The sequence below is a fragment of the Coccinella septempunctata genome, chromosome 6 (assembly GCF_907165205.1).
Source record: "Coccinella septempunctata chromosome 6, icCocSept1.1, whole genome shotgun sequence".
NCBI lineage: Eukaryota > Metazoa > Arthropoda > Insecta > Coleoptera > Coccinellidae > Coccinella > Coccinella septempunctata.
Window position 1 is genome coordinate 33442307 of NC_058194.1, and position 14911 is coordinate 33457217.

Here is a 14911-nt window from a genome sequence, read left to right on the forward strand (position 1 = left end):
AAATAATGACCAGAAATAGGAATACACCCTGAGTGAAAGAGTAAAGATGCTTTTTTTTCAAACAGTGTCAGAGATACTAAATTTTGGTATGAAAATATAGGTTTTCGAACACGCAGAATCTAGTGGGACTAAAATCGAAAGCCCATCTACCTTCGTTTAGATTTTCATCGTCGAAATGGCATTTTTCAAAAATTGCAAATTTCAATCTGCGATATCTCCTGTTATACTTGTCCGATCCAATTGAGATTTCCGGTTTCGTAATCAGCACTAGTCAGGCTCCAATACTAGATCAAAAACTCGAATTCGAAAATCCCAAATTTTTGGGTCAAAAATGAGCAAGGGGTTAGACCCCCCTAAAATCACATATTTGATCCACTCTCTGAGTAGTACGGTGTTTTATCATTCCTCTAGAGAAATAAATTCATACTAGTCGTTTTGAAGATAGCAAAAAACCAATGAGTTGATAAGCCAATGGAAAATTGCACCGTAGACAGCCTTTCAAAGTGAACTCAAAAGTGAAAGATGGAAAAAGAGAAAATTCGTTTTTCTCGAAATCAGCGTCGAAGATCCATAAACTTGGTATGGAAATATAGGTTTTCGAACACGCAGAAGTGATTTAAAATAAAATCGTTAGCCTATCTCTCTTCGTTTAGATTTTCATCTTCGAAATGGGATTTTTCAAAAATTGCAAATTTCAAACTGCGATATCTTCCGTTATATTTGTCCGATACAATTAAGATTTTCGGTTTCGTAATCAGCACTAGTCAGGGTTCAATACTAGATCAAAAACTCGAATTCGAAAATCCCAAATTTTTGGGTCAAAAATGAGCAAGGGGTTAGACCCCCCTAAAATCACATATTTGCTACTCTCTCTGAGAAGTACGGTGTTTTATCATTCCTCCAGAGAAATAAATTCATACTAGTCGTTTTGAATATACCAAAAAACCATTGAGTTGACAAGCCAATGGAAAATTTCACGGTAGACAGCCTTTCAAAGTGAACTCAAAAGTGAAAGATGGAAAAATAAAAAATTCGTTTTTTTCGAAATCAGCGTCGAATATCCATAAATTTGGTATAGAAATATAGGTTTTCGAACACGCAAAATCGATTGGGACTAAAATCGAAAGCCTATCTCTTTTCGTTTAGATTTTCATCTTCGAAATGGCATTTTTCAAAAATTGCAAATTTCAATCTGCGATATCTCCCGTTATACTTGTCCGATCCAATTGAGGTTTCCGGTTTCTTAATCAGCACTAGTCAGGCTTCAATACTAGATCAAAAACTCGAATTTGAAAATCCCAAATTTTTGGGTCAAAAATGAGCAAGGGGTCAGACCCCCCTAAAATCACATATTTGCTCCTCTCTCTGAGAAGTACGGTGTTTAATCATTCCTCCAGAGAAAGTACTTCATACTAGTCGTCTTGAAGATTCCAAACAACCAATCAGTTGATGAGCCAATGGAAAATTGCACTGTAGACAGCCTTTCAAAGTGAACTCGAATGTGAAAGATGTAAAAATAAAAAATTCATTTTTCTCTAAATCAGCGTCGAAGATCCATAATTTTGGTATGGAAATATAGGTTTTCGAACACGCAGAATCGATTGAAAATAAAATCGTAAGCCTATCTCTCTTCGTTTAGGTTTTCATCTTTGAAATGGCATTTTTTCAAAAATTGCTAATTTCAATCTGCGATATCTCCTGTTATACTTGTCCGATCCAATTGAGATTTCCAGTTTCGAAATCAGCACTAGTCAGGCTTCAACACTAGATCAAAAACTCGAATTCGAAAATCCCAAATTTTTGGGTCAAAAATGAGCAAGGGGTTAGACCCCCCTAAAACCACATATTTGCTTCTCTCTCAGAGAATTGCGGTGTTTTATTATTGTTGTAGGGTGAGAATTGCATAGAGTTCGTTTTGTAGATTCGAAAAACACAATTGGTGGATGATTTGATAGAAAATTGCACTCCAGACAGCCGTTCAAAGTGAACTCAAAAGTGGAAGATGGAAAAATAAAAAATTCGTTTTTTTCGAAAACAGTGTCAGAGATGCGAAAGTTTGGTATGCAAATATAGGTTTTCGAACACGCACAATCGATTGAGACTAAAATCGAAAGCCTATCTTCCTTCGTTTAGATTTTCATCGTCGAGATGGCATTTTTCAAAAATTGCAAATTTCAATCTGCAATATCTCCTGTTATACTTGTCCGATCCAACTGAGATTTGCAGTTTTCTAATCAACCCTCCTTAGTCTTCAATATCAGAACAAGAATCGACTAAATTCACGTTCAGTATCAATCTTAAATAGGGTTACAACGTGAAACGTATGTTTTTGTGATATTACTGCTGATAAAATTGTTGTCAACAACATATTACGTCTCTGTCTGTCGTGAACATGTTTGGTGTGGACTTTTCGAAGTACCTGCGATTACTGCAATGTTAAACAAGCCTTCAAAACTTTGAAATTCCCATACAACCCTTAAAAACCGCTTCGTAAGACTTTAGAAGGCGCCAAAACTTTTCTCTGTTAACACCGCGAGTAAGAACAAAACCAACAATGGTCACTTACGAACTGGAACTTTCTTGGGATCATACTGCTCCACCTTCTTATCCACAAGATTGAGCCTCAGCTTGAGAGCCTCCGACCTCCTGTTGATCTCCTGCAACTGGCTGCCCAGATCCTTGAAAATATCATCGGCCACCATCAGCAAGGAGGCCAGCTGTCTTAGAGCGTTGCTCAAGGTGTTGTTGGTGACCGCCTCCAGCTCGCCATCCTCCACTTTGGGCTTCCCATCGTCCGTCCACAGGGTCGTCCTGCTCAGTTGCTTGGGCACGACGACGCGCTGTACGAAGGGCATAATTTTTTTTTTCACCGACCACAGATACCACTGCCGATTTCGCGTATTTTCATTTTTTGCACTGCCGCACTGCTCTGATAAAGCCGGTCAGTTGGCTCGCACCTTTGCGTACTCCATTTCGCGCGGGTCCCGTTGAAGGTAGATCTGTCTACCTTCGTATGTTGCCGGTAAACAAATGACGGGCTGCGGAAGAACCGGTATGCGGTTCCCGCTTTTCCACGGCACGTTTGAATTGAAAGTCGGCTGCGGATGCGCCCTCGGAAACGGTTTCTGTAGGTTTCTGTAGTTGCGACATCTGGTGGACGAACTGTGAGGCTTCTGGATTCACTGAAACGATACTTTACTACTCCGAAGATCCAATCAACAGTTTCAGACGTGAAAACGTAGATGGTAACATTATTTCGTCCATTTTTCTGCGTTGGTCACAGAAATAACTTTCTGTCATCGTTAAAAGATGACACCCCTGAAGTTTCGGGGGATAATTCAAATCAAATTTCCACAAGAATTGATTTTAATAGGACAATGGTATCTCTGGAGTGCAGCAAATCGAAATACGAGGATAAATTGAAAAATTCAATGTCAGAATATTTTATTACTCGACATATTCTCCTCTTAATTGGATATATTTATTACAGCGAACCTGCAACGTCTCTAGACCTTTCAAAAAAAATGTTTCTTCTTGCTCTACAAACCAGACCTCCACAGCTTTTATAACCTCCTCGTTGGAAGAAAATTTACGACCTTTTAAACTTTTTTTCAGGTGAAGAACGAGATGATAGTCGGATGGAGATAATTCTGGTGAATAAGGGGGGTGTTCTGGTAATTCAAACCGTAAATCACGAATTTTTTGCAGGGCAACATGAGATTTGTGTGTAGGGGCGTTGTCCTGCAAAAACAAAACACCGTTGGATAGCTTTCCGCACCTTTTCTCTTAAATTTTTTCCCGTAGAGTGGTCAGTAATGTCGAACAGTAATCTCCGGTTATTGTTCTACCCTTATTTAAAAAATTAATCATGATTTCTTCATGGCAATCCCAAAAAACTGAAGCAAGAACTTTTCCAGCAGATTTTTGGACACGAAACTTCTTAGGTCTTGGAGAACCAGAGTGCCGCCATTCCATCGATTGTTGCTTTGTTTCTGGATCGTAGAAGTGTACCCAAAAGTCTTCATCTTTTTCAAATCGAGCACAGATCGAACGCGATGCTTCTACCCTTGCGGCCTTGCATGCTTTTGGTCAACATTCAAACATTTGGGGATCCATTTTGCAGCAATTTTTCTCATGTCCAAATTGATGTGAACTATATGATAAACGCGTTCGTATGAAATATTCAGTGCTTCAGATATCCGTTTTAGCCCCATTCGACGGTCTGATAAAATTATGTCATGAACTACTGCGATATTTTCGGGGACTGACACAGAAACTGGCCCCCCTATCGGTCATCATCTTCAATGGAAAATTTACCTCTTTTGAAGCTTGCGGTCCAATTTTTCACGGTCGCATACGAATGACATTGATCCCCAAGGATATTATGCATATCTTCGTAAACCTGCTTACCTCTTAACACTTTTAAATACAGGTACTCGATGATGGCTCGATACTCCAATTTTTCGATTTTCACAATTTCGGTGTACATCTTCTTTCGTTTAATTTATGAACTCTGGTTTACTCTTTCGACCTCAAACTTCACACTGACACTTCTAATGAGTTATTGTTCGTTGCTAGGGTAACGCAATATTTGTTTCTATGTATGGAATTGTTCTAGGCTAACTATAGATATCAATACATCCTCGTATTCATTCACCGAAAACAGATATCACATAAAAAATAAAACTTCTCATTTTACTGAGGTACACAGCTTATCGAAATGTTTGAATTTTACACAATTATCTCTGAAGCATAGAATACACTCAGTTGTCAAATCAAACAGTCAAAAAAACCGTTTCTCCTTCAGCTGTGATATTTATGGTGATTTATCTGAAATTTCCTGGAGGATCTGTAAGTCTATTTCACGTACTGAACACGTGGCTAAATGTTTGAACCCTAAATATCTTTGAAAGGGAGAGGTATTTCCAGAAACAACTCGTTATTGCACAAAAATTTATTAACAAAGCAACATTTCATCAATACATTTACAATAAATAATTATATATATATATATAATATATATTATATCCCACACGATTTGACACATTACAAAATTATAATTATTTGTAAATATCTTAGCCGAAAGTTCTGAATTCAATTGATCCCCTTTGAAACTTAACGATACGTATTTCTGTTCATATCATAATAGAATAGCTATATATTTGATAATGTCATCGTGTAACTTCCGAATTCAACAAAAAACCATCTTGAATTCATCCAATTAAAATTGAAATTTCATTTAACATTGTTAAACCCTGTGGAGTTTCAGGCAGATATCTTCTTTGGAAAGCACATCAATTTATTTTGTTCGGGTTTTTCATTTTTCTTTCAGAAAATTTCGAGAAAAACACATTTAGTTCAATCTGTTAACTTACATACCCTCGAATCAATGTAAAGAACACTTTAAAAAAGTTCTTCGTTAATCAAAGTATTAAGCGTAACATCTTTATCTTATCCTTCTTTTCATTTCAGTAGGGGCTTGGTTATTTTAGCTTATACATTTAAACCAGCGGTTCCATTAGCTTCTTCCAATACATTAACCACATATTACAGACTTATATTGATATGATTATGATTATTCAAACAGTCAACAATTTTAATTACGAAATTAGGTACTTTTGAGTATCATTAGACCGATAAGAAATGGATATAGATATGTTTTGTTGAAAGGAAAATGTTCCTTACGTTCAAACGCTTCATTTGGGGTCAATATCATTTTCCGTATATTCAGATAAATCACAGTTCAAGATAAATTTTGCTGTGATACTACTTATTGTCGTGGAAGCGAAACCAAATCGATTTACGAAAATATACGAGCAAAACTCAATCAGTTCCACAGATAACTTCATCTTTAGTTAAAAATATAAAATAATTGGATATTTTTCCACCTTTATCTGGATCCAGTTCGCGTGGAAACATTACTTCAAATGGCAGTGCACCACCATGGAAATGGAGGACTGTTAGAGAAAGAAAAATTCAATAGCCTATATTTTCTCTGTTTCATCAAACATCAATGTTTCTCTTGTCGGTTAAATCTAGATATCTATACGAATACAGCAACATTTTCCATGCACAACAATCCAATATCGAGACTTGACAAGTATATATCTCTAAACGAGATATACCCTTCAACTATAAGACCGAATACACTACAAGCTGCCGCACATTTTTGAACCTAACCCCATGAACCAGTGTTTTTGGCTGGAAGAAAAAGCCCCTTCACTATCGACTGACAGTTGGTTCTTCCCTGGGTGACAGGGAGAAAGATTTTGGCTAGGCATCGACCTCGTGGCATACCTCCATGTAGTCGGGATGCAGGAGGATGTCCTTTATCATGTCCTTGAGCATTGTATAACGCAGAACCATGGGGTACATTTTGGCATTCGTGTATTCGATCTGAAAAAAAGAATTGATCAGGATAATCCATCATTTCCTGTTGACTTTAACGTCCTTTACTTTTGACTATACAGTTAAACAACTAACAAACATATCGTCACGCTTTTCGTCAGCATTTTTCTTCCCTATCCGTATATACAAAGCCGAGAGTGAGTGAAACGTTATTTGACGCGATATATTCCGATTCTAATCAACATAAATATCGCTGGAGTGTGAATAAATTTGCCTGCAGATTTCTCTACTCGACCCATTTCGCGAAATTGGTTAGTCTGTTTACCAAGCTTGTGAGCATGGGGATAATTGTTAAATATTAAGCGCCATTCTCTAAAACATGCTTGGATGCAACTCTGGATAGACGACAGGGAAGAGTAAATGCATGGTCTTGCTATTGTTTTCGGTAATGAGCGGGAAATTGAGCTTGAGTATTCACCCTCCACGCGTTTTTTACTTTTATGAATGTGTATGAGTACAATATGTATTTCTGACTGATTCTTGCATCCCAGGTTTCTTTTTATCGGAGTTGGAGTAAGTGAGATCAAAGGATATCTAGTTTCTCTGATCTCCCTAGTATAGTAAATGATACAGAGAGCCAAAAAACGTTTGTAAGTTCTTGTTTCATTGACTATCATCAGGACGTACCTTGAGTTGTCGTATGAGATTTCTTAATCCTGAGTACTTCTTGAGTAACCTGTAAAGATCATTTGTCATTTGGGTATTTTCAGCCTCGATTTGAGCTGTCGTCATGTCTGTAACAAAAAAATAGGTATAAACGATAATGTCCTTCGCTCAACTCAATATAGGTGTGTTGTGTGATCTAGGACAGAAAATAAACAAGCTGGATGCTTTTTATTTTATGTTGGAAATATTTTCGTAGGCCTGAAGAAGCAGATGAAATAACTGCAAAACGTTGCTAAATGTAAAGTAAAAAAACAATCCAGCTTGCTGTTTTTGTCCTGACTATATTAAACAACACACCTATATTGAAAGAATAGGCTGCAGTGAACAAATATACTGTGAAATCAATTGAATTCGCATTCGAAGTCCTTCATTTGGATTGAAAGTATTTGCATCTACAATCATCCCTACATATATGCCCTCTGAGAGTCTGAGATGAAGCTTGTCGAAAACTCCTGCATAAAAAAGACTTTATGTACTATCTTCAACATGTGCAGATCTAGACTCTATTACACGTGCCATTCCAAAGTTGTCCCTTCCAGTTCCATGCATACAAAAAATATTGCGTTACCATAGAAACGAACAAAAACTCATTAGAAGTGTCAGTGTGAAGTTTGAGGTCAAAAAAGTGAACCAGATTCACGTAATAAATTAAGAGAAAGAAGATGTCTGTATTTAAAAGGGTTAAGAGGTAAGCAGATTTACGAAGATATGCTTAATACCCTTGGTGATCAATGTCCTTCGTATGCGACCGTGAAAAATTGGACTGCAAGTTTCGAAAGAGGTAAATTTTCCATTGAAGATGATGACAGATCGGAAAGGCCAGTTTCTGTGTCAGTCCCCGAAAATATCGATGCAGTTCATGACATGATTTTATCGAATTGGGCTAAAACGGATATCTGAAGCACTGAATATTTCATACGAACGAGTTCATCATATAGTTAACGTCAATTTGGACATTAGAAAAATTGCTAGTAAATGGATCCCCAAATGTTTGAATGTTGACCAAAAGCGTGCAAGGGTAGAAGCATCGCGTTCGATCTGTGCTCGATTTGAAAACGATGTAGACTTCTTGAACCGAATTGTTACTATGGATGATACTTGGGTACATTTCTACGATCCAGAAACAAAGCAACAATCGATGGAATGGCGACACTCTGGTTCTTCAAGACCTAAGAAGTTTCGTGTCCAAAAATCTGCTGGAAAAGTTCTTGCTTCAGTTTTTTGGTATTGCCATGGAGTAATCATGATTGATTCTTTGGATAAGGGTAGAACAATAACCGGAGATTAGTATTCGACATTACTGATCACTCTACGGGAAAAACTTGAAGAGACGCGGAATACTATCCAAAGGTGTTTTTTTTTGCAGGACAAAGCCCTTGCACACAAACCTCATGTTTCCAAGGTCCAAGCAAAAAAATTCGTGATTTAGGGTTTGAATTACTAGAACACCCCCCTAATTCACCAGATTTGGCTCCATCCGACTATCATCTCTATCCTGAACCAAAAAAAAGTTTAAAAGGTCGTAAATTTTCTTCCAACGAGGAGGTAATAAAAACACTGTGGAGGTCTAGTTTGCAGAGCAAGAACAAACATTTTTTTTGAAAGGCCTAGAGTCATTGCAGGTTCGCTGTGATAAATGTATCCAATTAAGAGGAGAATAATATGTTGAGTAATAAAATATTTCGACATTGAAATTTCGTTTGATTCTACAGTAGGCTAAGAATTTTTCAATATATCCTCGTATCTCTTCTTGAACGAATATATCAACGTATCAAATTGAAATTTGAAAGTTACCAGTGCTAATTGCCTCCACCTAAACGTCTAATTGAACCCCCCGGTCCTCCTGATCGAAATCACCCCATCCGAAAGGGAAATCATGTTGCCTCCGGCAAATTCGACGATATGGAAATTCTCCCCCGAACAACAACCCTCCAACCGACGATTCACGAATATTCGGCGCCCCCATAAACTATCACCGGTCTCCCCCCACAACCCTGGGGTTAACTTTCATAACTGCGTTACGAACCTTCCAGCCGATCTATGCGTTCCCTCTTCTCCTGTGCCTCCTCCGCCAAACGGGCGGTGGTCTTGACCCCTTCACCGGATTTTTGCGTCTTCTCCATGATGGCACAGGCCCTCAGGACGAAGGCGGGCACCGTCTCCTGCTTCTCCTGTTTCGGGATGTCGACCAGGGTCCAGTATTGCGTCTCTAACCGGATGACCTCCTGGAACAAAGGGTGAAAGCTTCAACTTCGTCCTGGAATTTGTAGAATTCGATTTACGAGATTGAGGATCATGATTCGATTTGTTATAGAGGCTCAGTCTTGTATTTGTACCTGTATTTTAACAGAAGATTCTAGAGGTCAAAGGAAACACTTCACAAAGAAAGTGTTTCTTTTGTCCTCAAAAATATACACATTTTTTATGTTCTCTAGTGAAGGTTTTGAATGAAAGAAGACACATTAAAGGAAGAAAAATTCAGGATTTCACCGAATCTTATGTGAAAGAAGAGAAATGAACAATTTTCAAAATACTGAAATGCTGATAAGTGATTTAATACTTGATATTTCCACCCCTTGCGTTAATTACAGCTCGGCAACGACGGTTCATACTCAAAATGAGTGATCTTAAAATGTTCTGATCTAATCCTTCCCAGATTTCTCCGAGTTGGATTCCTAAGTCATTCAGAGTAGGATGATTTTCTGAACTTCTTAGCCTTCTATGGAGGTTGTCCCAAACCTGCTCAATCGAATTGAGATCTGGACTTCTTGCTGGCCATTCCATTCGAGAGACTTCAACCTCTTCAAGGTACTCCTGAACGATGCGCGCACGATGGGCTCTGGCATTATCGTCCATAAAAATGAAATTTTCACCAATGTATGAAGCAAATGGCACTACATGCTCTTCAAGAATGTTCCTTATATACTTATCAGCATTCATAGCTCCATTATCAACGACCACTAGGTCTGTGCGAGCAGTCAAAGATATTCCACCCCATACCATAATCGATCCTCCCCAGAAACCAGTAGTATTCAGGAAATTGCGCTGAGCATATCTTTCATGTGGACGTCTGTATACAAGGGAACGTCGATCACAATGGTATAGGCAGAATCTAGACTCATCTGTGAAGAGAACTCTTTCCCAATCGGCCTCTTCCCAATGGATATGTTCTCTCGCAAAATCCAAACGCGCCCTTCGATGGGCTGGGGTAAGATCTGGGCCTCTTGCCGCGACACGAGGCCTCAAATCATATTCTCTGAGGCGATTTCTTATTGTCTGAGTGCTAATTTGCACCTCATGAGTTTGCTCAAGCTGAATTTGAAGGAGGCGAGCGGTTGCAAACCGTTGTCTTAACGAAGAAACTCTCCAGTAACGTTCTTGAATGGCAGTTGTTACCCGTGGTCTACCCTGTCCTGGTCTTCGGACATTCATACCTGTCTCCCTGAATCGCTGCAACATTCTGGACACACTTGTATGGGAAACTCCAAACCTTTCTGCTATTCTTGTGTATGTCCACCCTTCTTCTCGCAAAACTACCGCTTGGGCACATTCCTCTTGGGTCAAATTGCGTGTTTTGCGTTGCATAGCGATCGAGTGTAGAAAATCAAACGAAAGAAAAACTATTGATCACTAGAATTGATCGAGAACAACTGATTTTAGAATGGAGCCAATACATTCAAAATCTGATAATATCATCTTTTTTTATTCCTGCTGGGAAAAAACATCTGTATTGAAGAAAACCGTTGAAAGTAGATAACATATGCATGCATAATTCTGATAAAAATAATTATCATTGAGAACACCCTCAGTTGTAGAATAAATTTGAGATTTCCATAATGTGCGTTAATTTTTTTGCGCAGTGTATGTCAAATTTTGCACCACCCTTCAAAAGATTCACTTACTCAGAGCCAGGTGCGCTAGTCTTCAATTCAATCTGATGTATATTCTTGGAAATATTGGGAAATTTTTTCAGGATCCAAGCAGAGCCAGACGGGCTCAATATCTGGATGGGTGACTGACCTATACCTCAATAAAGCTCCTGCGTCAACGTCAGCGTTTCCCTAATTGATTTATTCAAAGAAAATCTATAAATTCCCGCTTATCAACCTTAAAAAACGTTGCTCCCATTAAAAATTACCAAAATTTCCCGGGATTTTTAGGACAACCCTGGCTTTCGCTGATCACCCCTCTTTTCCCACTCCGAATTCGAGTGGCACCTAATGACCTGACGAAAATTAATTAATTAATTCCATCGCGTTGCAAGTTCGTTGTTGGGAGTACACAAAAAAGCGTACAGTTTCCTCGACGGGAAAAACCAGCCAATTTGCGTATGAATGAATATTACCCAATTAATGACCCTTAGCCCTAACGCATCCTAATGGTCTGGGCTCCCGTGGAGCATCCTAACCAGCAGCATGATGCCACCGGGGACTCTTACCCCATCAGCTGTACTGAGTAGCTTCAATTTCAGACCGTCTTTGGCGGCATTACCGTTTATGAGATCTTTTGGCTCTCTTCGACTTCTACGTGAATGTAAGCAAGGATGGGAGATTGTATCTGAAGTGGTGAAAGCCTGGAGGTGAGAAGATCTCTTCAAGATTTCAGCGGATAAGGATGCTCCAGCGTTTAAAGTTTCCCAGTACCTAATCTTCACTGTTTGATGTCATTGAATTGATTATATCTACTTGTCCACAGTTCACATATTTTTACAGTTTGTGCTCTGAACTTTCCTCACACATGTTCACGAAACAGATTGAAATAAAAAACATTAATTAATACACTATGAATATTGTACATCTATGAGTGAATTTTGGTTTTTGTGTTCATCAGAACTTTATCTTTGCTTCAACACTTGGTGGACTCACCTTGATCATTGCTTTAAGAAGGCTATACCTCTGGAACACATTGTGGATGGTCTTGCTATCATTGTACTTCCCCATGAGCGTGACTAGAGCCTTCTTAGCCATATCGTAAGACTCGTCCATTCTGATCCTAACAGCTCGTAATCTCTCATTGGTTTCTATCACTTCCTCCTTGGTTAAACCACTGGCTGTACCTTCGTCTTTGACGTCTTGTACTATTCTTCGAACACTTTGGGTGAATTTGCCGACTAGGTTTGATGATGCTGAAATAAAGGAAGGAAAAATGATTAGGATGATCTTCAGAGAGACAAACTGCTCTTCCTGAAGGCATTTTTAAGCCTCAGAGGTGTAATGGGGTTTCGAATCAGACTCTATGAAGTGTTCGTTGCACAGCAACTGAAAAACTGCCGGCAGTGGTGCTGATCGTGACAAATGCAGTGTTGCCTCGTGTTCGGCTATATTTCGAATAACCCGCGAAGGGTGCAATCAATCAAAGGCTCCGAAATCGGCTCGCATAATACCGAATAACATCCATCGTACATCAGCCATCGAAGTGGCAATTCACGGCAGTGTTGCCAACCGTAGAGTCGAATAAATCTTGTCGATCGGGGTCATCAATTCAACTCTTCATCGACGGAGAAGATAGGAGGGTGCGACGTTATTCACAATAAAATTTTAAACATCGAAAAGGTGTTAGGTGATATGGGCGCCATTAATAATAATAATCTTTCGGGTTCTGTGTCGCGGTTTTTATCGTTGGAGGGCAATTAATGGCTGCTCTCTGTAACGTTCGATTAGGAATCGAAAATCGAGCTGGATCAGGTTTGAGGATTACCGAGGGATGAAAAAAGAGGGTGGAGAATTCCAGATACAAGGTAGAATGAAGAAAACATTCTGTAGGCAGAATGGACGAGAGAAGATGGACCAAATGGACTGACAACCAGAGAGAGAAGAGACCTATTATAACCTATTATCCACCGATAAAAGTTTCACCATCTGAAACACGCCTAGCACTCCCTCTTCAAGAATTTCAACTCACGAATTCGCAATAGTTCTCGATACATCGAAGTATGCTCCGAAAACCCCACGTATGGTAACTTCACCTGCAGCATCCTGCTGAAACGTACATTTTCCCAAGTATGCCAAATTTCCCGTTTGAATTTCCGTGTCGATAAGGGAAAACGTTCATGGGGGTTGCAGATAAAACTTCGGTTCGGTTCTAGTATAAGAGATAATGTAACGTTACAGCGGAACCCGAAGTTTGGGAGATGGTCAGTAGGATGCGTTGATTGTGTGGAGCGTGGACAGGAAGCTGGATGGGGCTGTGCGAGGTTCTGGATTTGGATAACTGGAACAGGGTTAAGGTTGGTCTGGGTTATAGGGTCTGTGAGGTCCGATCTGTGATAATTTTTCTGGAAGATAATCCATTCTAAAGATGACCTTCGAAAAATTCCCAAAAAGATGGGGTCAGTTAAAAATTCGTCAAGACCGAACGGTCGCTTCGAGATTGCTGTGGTTCTCAGATTTTCTACTAGAAAAGTTGCTCTTTCAGAATATGTATCACGTTTAGATCTACGATGATTTTCCTGGAAGATTAATCTCTCTAAAGATGACCGTCGAAAAATTCCAAAAAATTGGGTTCAGTCAAAAATTCGCCAAGACCGAACGGTTGGTTTGAGATTGCTGTGGTTCTCAGATTTATAACTAGAAGAGTTGCTTCTTCGGAATGTGTATCACTTTCCAATCTAAGATAATTTTTCTGGAAGATAATCCACTCTAAATGTGACCTTCGAAAAATTCCCAAAAAGATGGGGTCAGTTAAAAATTCGTCAAGACCGAACGGTTGCTTCGAGATCGCTATGGGTCTCAGATTTTCTACTAGAAGAGTTGCTCTTTCAGAATATGTATCACGTTTAGATCTACTATGATTTTCCTGGAAGATTAATCTCTCTAAAGATGACCGTCGAAAAATTCCAAAAAATTGGGTTCAGTCAAAAATTCGCCTAGACCGAACGGTTGCTTCGAGATCGCTGTGGTTCTCAGATTATATACTAGAAGAGATGCTTCTTCGGAATGTGTATCACTTTCCGATCTGTGATAATTTTTCTGGAAGATAATCCATTCTAAAGATGACCTTCGAAAAATTCCCAAAAAGATGGGGTCAGTTAAAAATTCGTCAAGACCGAACGGTTGCTTCGAGATCGCTATGGGTCTCAGATTTTCTACTAGAAGAGTTGCTCTTTCAGAATATGTATCACGTTTAGATCTACGATGATTTTCCTGGAAGATTAATCTCTCTAAAGATGACCGTCGAAAAATTCCAAAAAATTGGGTTCAGTCAAAAATTCGCCAAGAACGAACGGTTGCTTCGAGATCGCTGTAGTTCTCAGATTATATACTAGAAGAGTTGCTTCTTCTGAATGTGTATCACTTTCAGATCTGTGATGATTTTTCTGGAAGATAATCCATTCTAAAGATGACCTTCGAAAAATTCCCAAAAAGATGGGGTCAGTTAAAAATTCGTCAAGACCGAACGTTTGCTTCGAGATCGCTGTGGTTCTCAGAGTTTCTACTAGAAGAGTTGCTCTTTCTGAATATGTATCAAGTTTATATCTACGATGATTTTCCTGGAAGATTAATCTCTCTAAAGATGACCGTCGAAAAATTCCCAAAAACATGGGGTCAGTTAAAAATTCGTCAAGACCGAACGGTTGCTTCGAGATCGCTGTGGTTCTCAGATTTTGAACTAGAAGTGTTGCTTGTTCGGAATATGCATCACTTTCCGATCTGTGATGATTTTTCTGGAAGATAAACGACCGAACTTTTTCCATGTTTCAAGAATCTATTAGAACCAATATCGAACTTCCTAACGTTTAGCAGATGGAATGAAGGGTTCAAGGTTCAATTGACTAATTTCGGTAGAAAGCAACAGGTGCTCGGAACAATTTCGTTCGTTCACTTTCCACGACCGTAAA

At 39.0% G+C, this 14911-nt stretch overlaps 2 protein-coding genes across 3 annotated transcripts in view; both read right to left on the reverse strand.

The window, feature by feature from the left end:
• The window catches only part of LOC123315236, a 55309-nt gene extending 52239 nt beyond the window's left edge, over positions 1-3070 (reverse strand). The window contains exon 1 of the mRNA XM_044900852.1: positions 2567-3070. Within this exon, the coding sequence (XP_044756787.1) occupies positions 2567-2855 (289 nt within the window). The 5' untranslated portion in view covers positions 2856-3070. The remainder of the gene's footprint in view (positions 1-2566) is intronic.
• A 1917-nt stretch (positions 3071-4987) lies between these two features.
• Positions 4988-14911, reverse strand: part of LOC123315477 — a 52503-nt gene continuing 42579 nt past the window's right edge. Inside the window, exons 3-6 of one of the 2 annotated variants that reach the window (XM_044901177.1) lie at positions 11940-12199; positions 9101-9299; positions 7036-7142; positions 4988-6396 (exon numbers count right to left, since the gene is read on the reverse strand). In XM_044901177.1, the coding sequence (XP_044757112.1) occupies positions 6274-6396; positions 7036-7142; positions 9101-9299; positions 11940-12199 (689 nt within the window). In that variant the 3' untranslated portion in view covers positions 4988-6273. The remainder of the gene's footprint in view (positions 6397-7035; positions 7143-9100; positions 9300-11939; positions 12200-14911) is intronic. The other variant, XM_044901178.1, reaches the window with a different exon arrangement.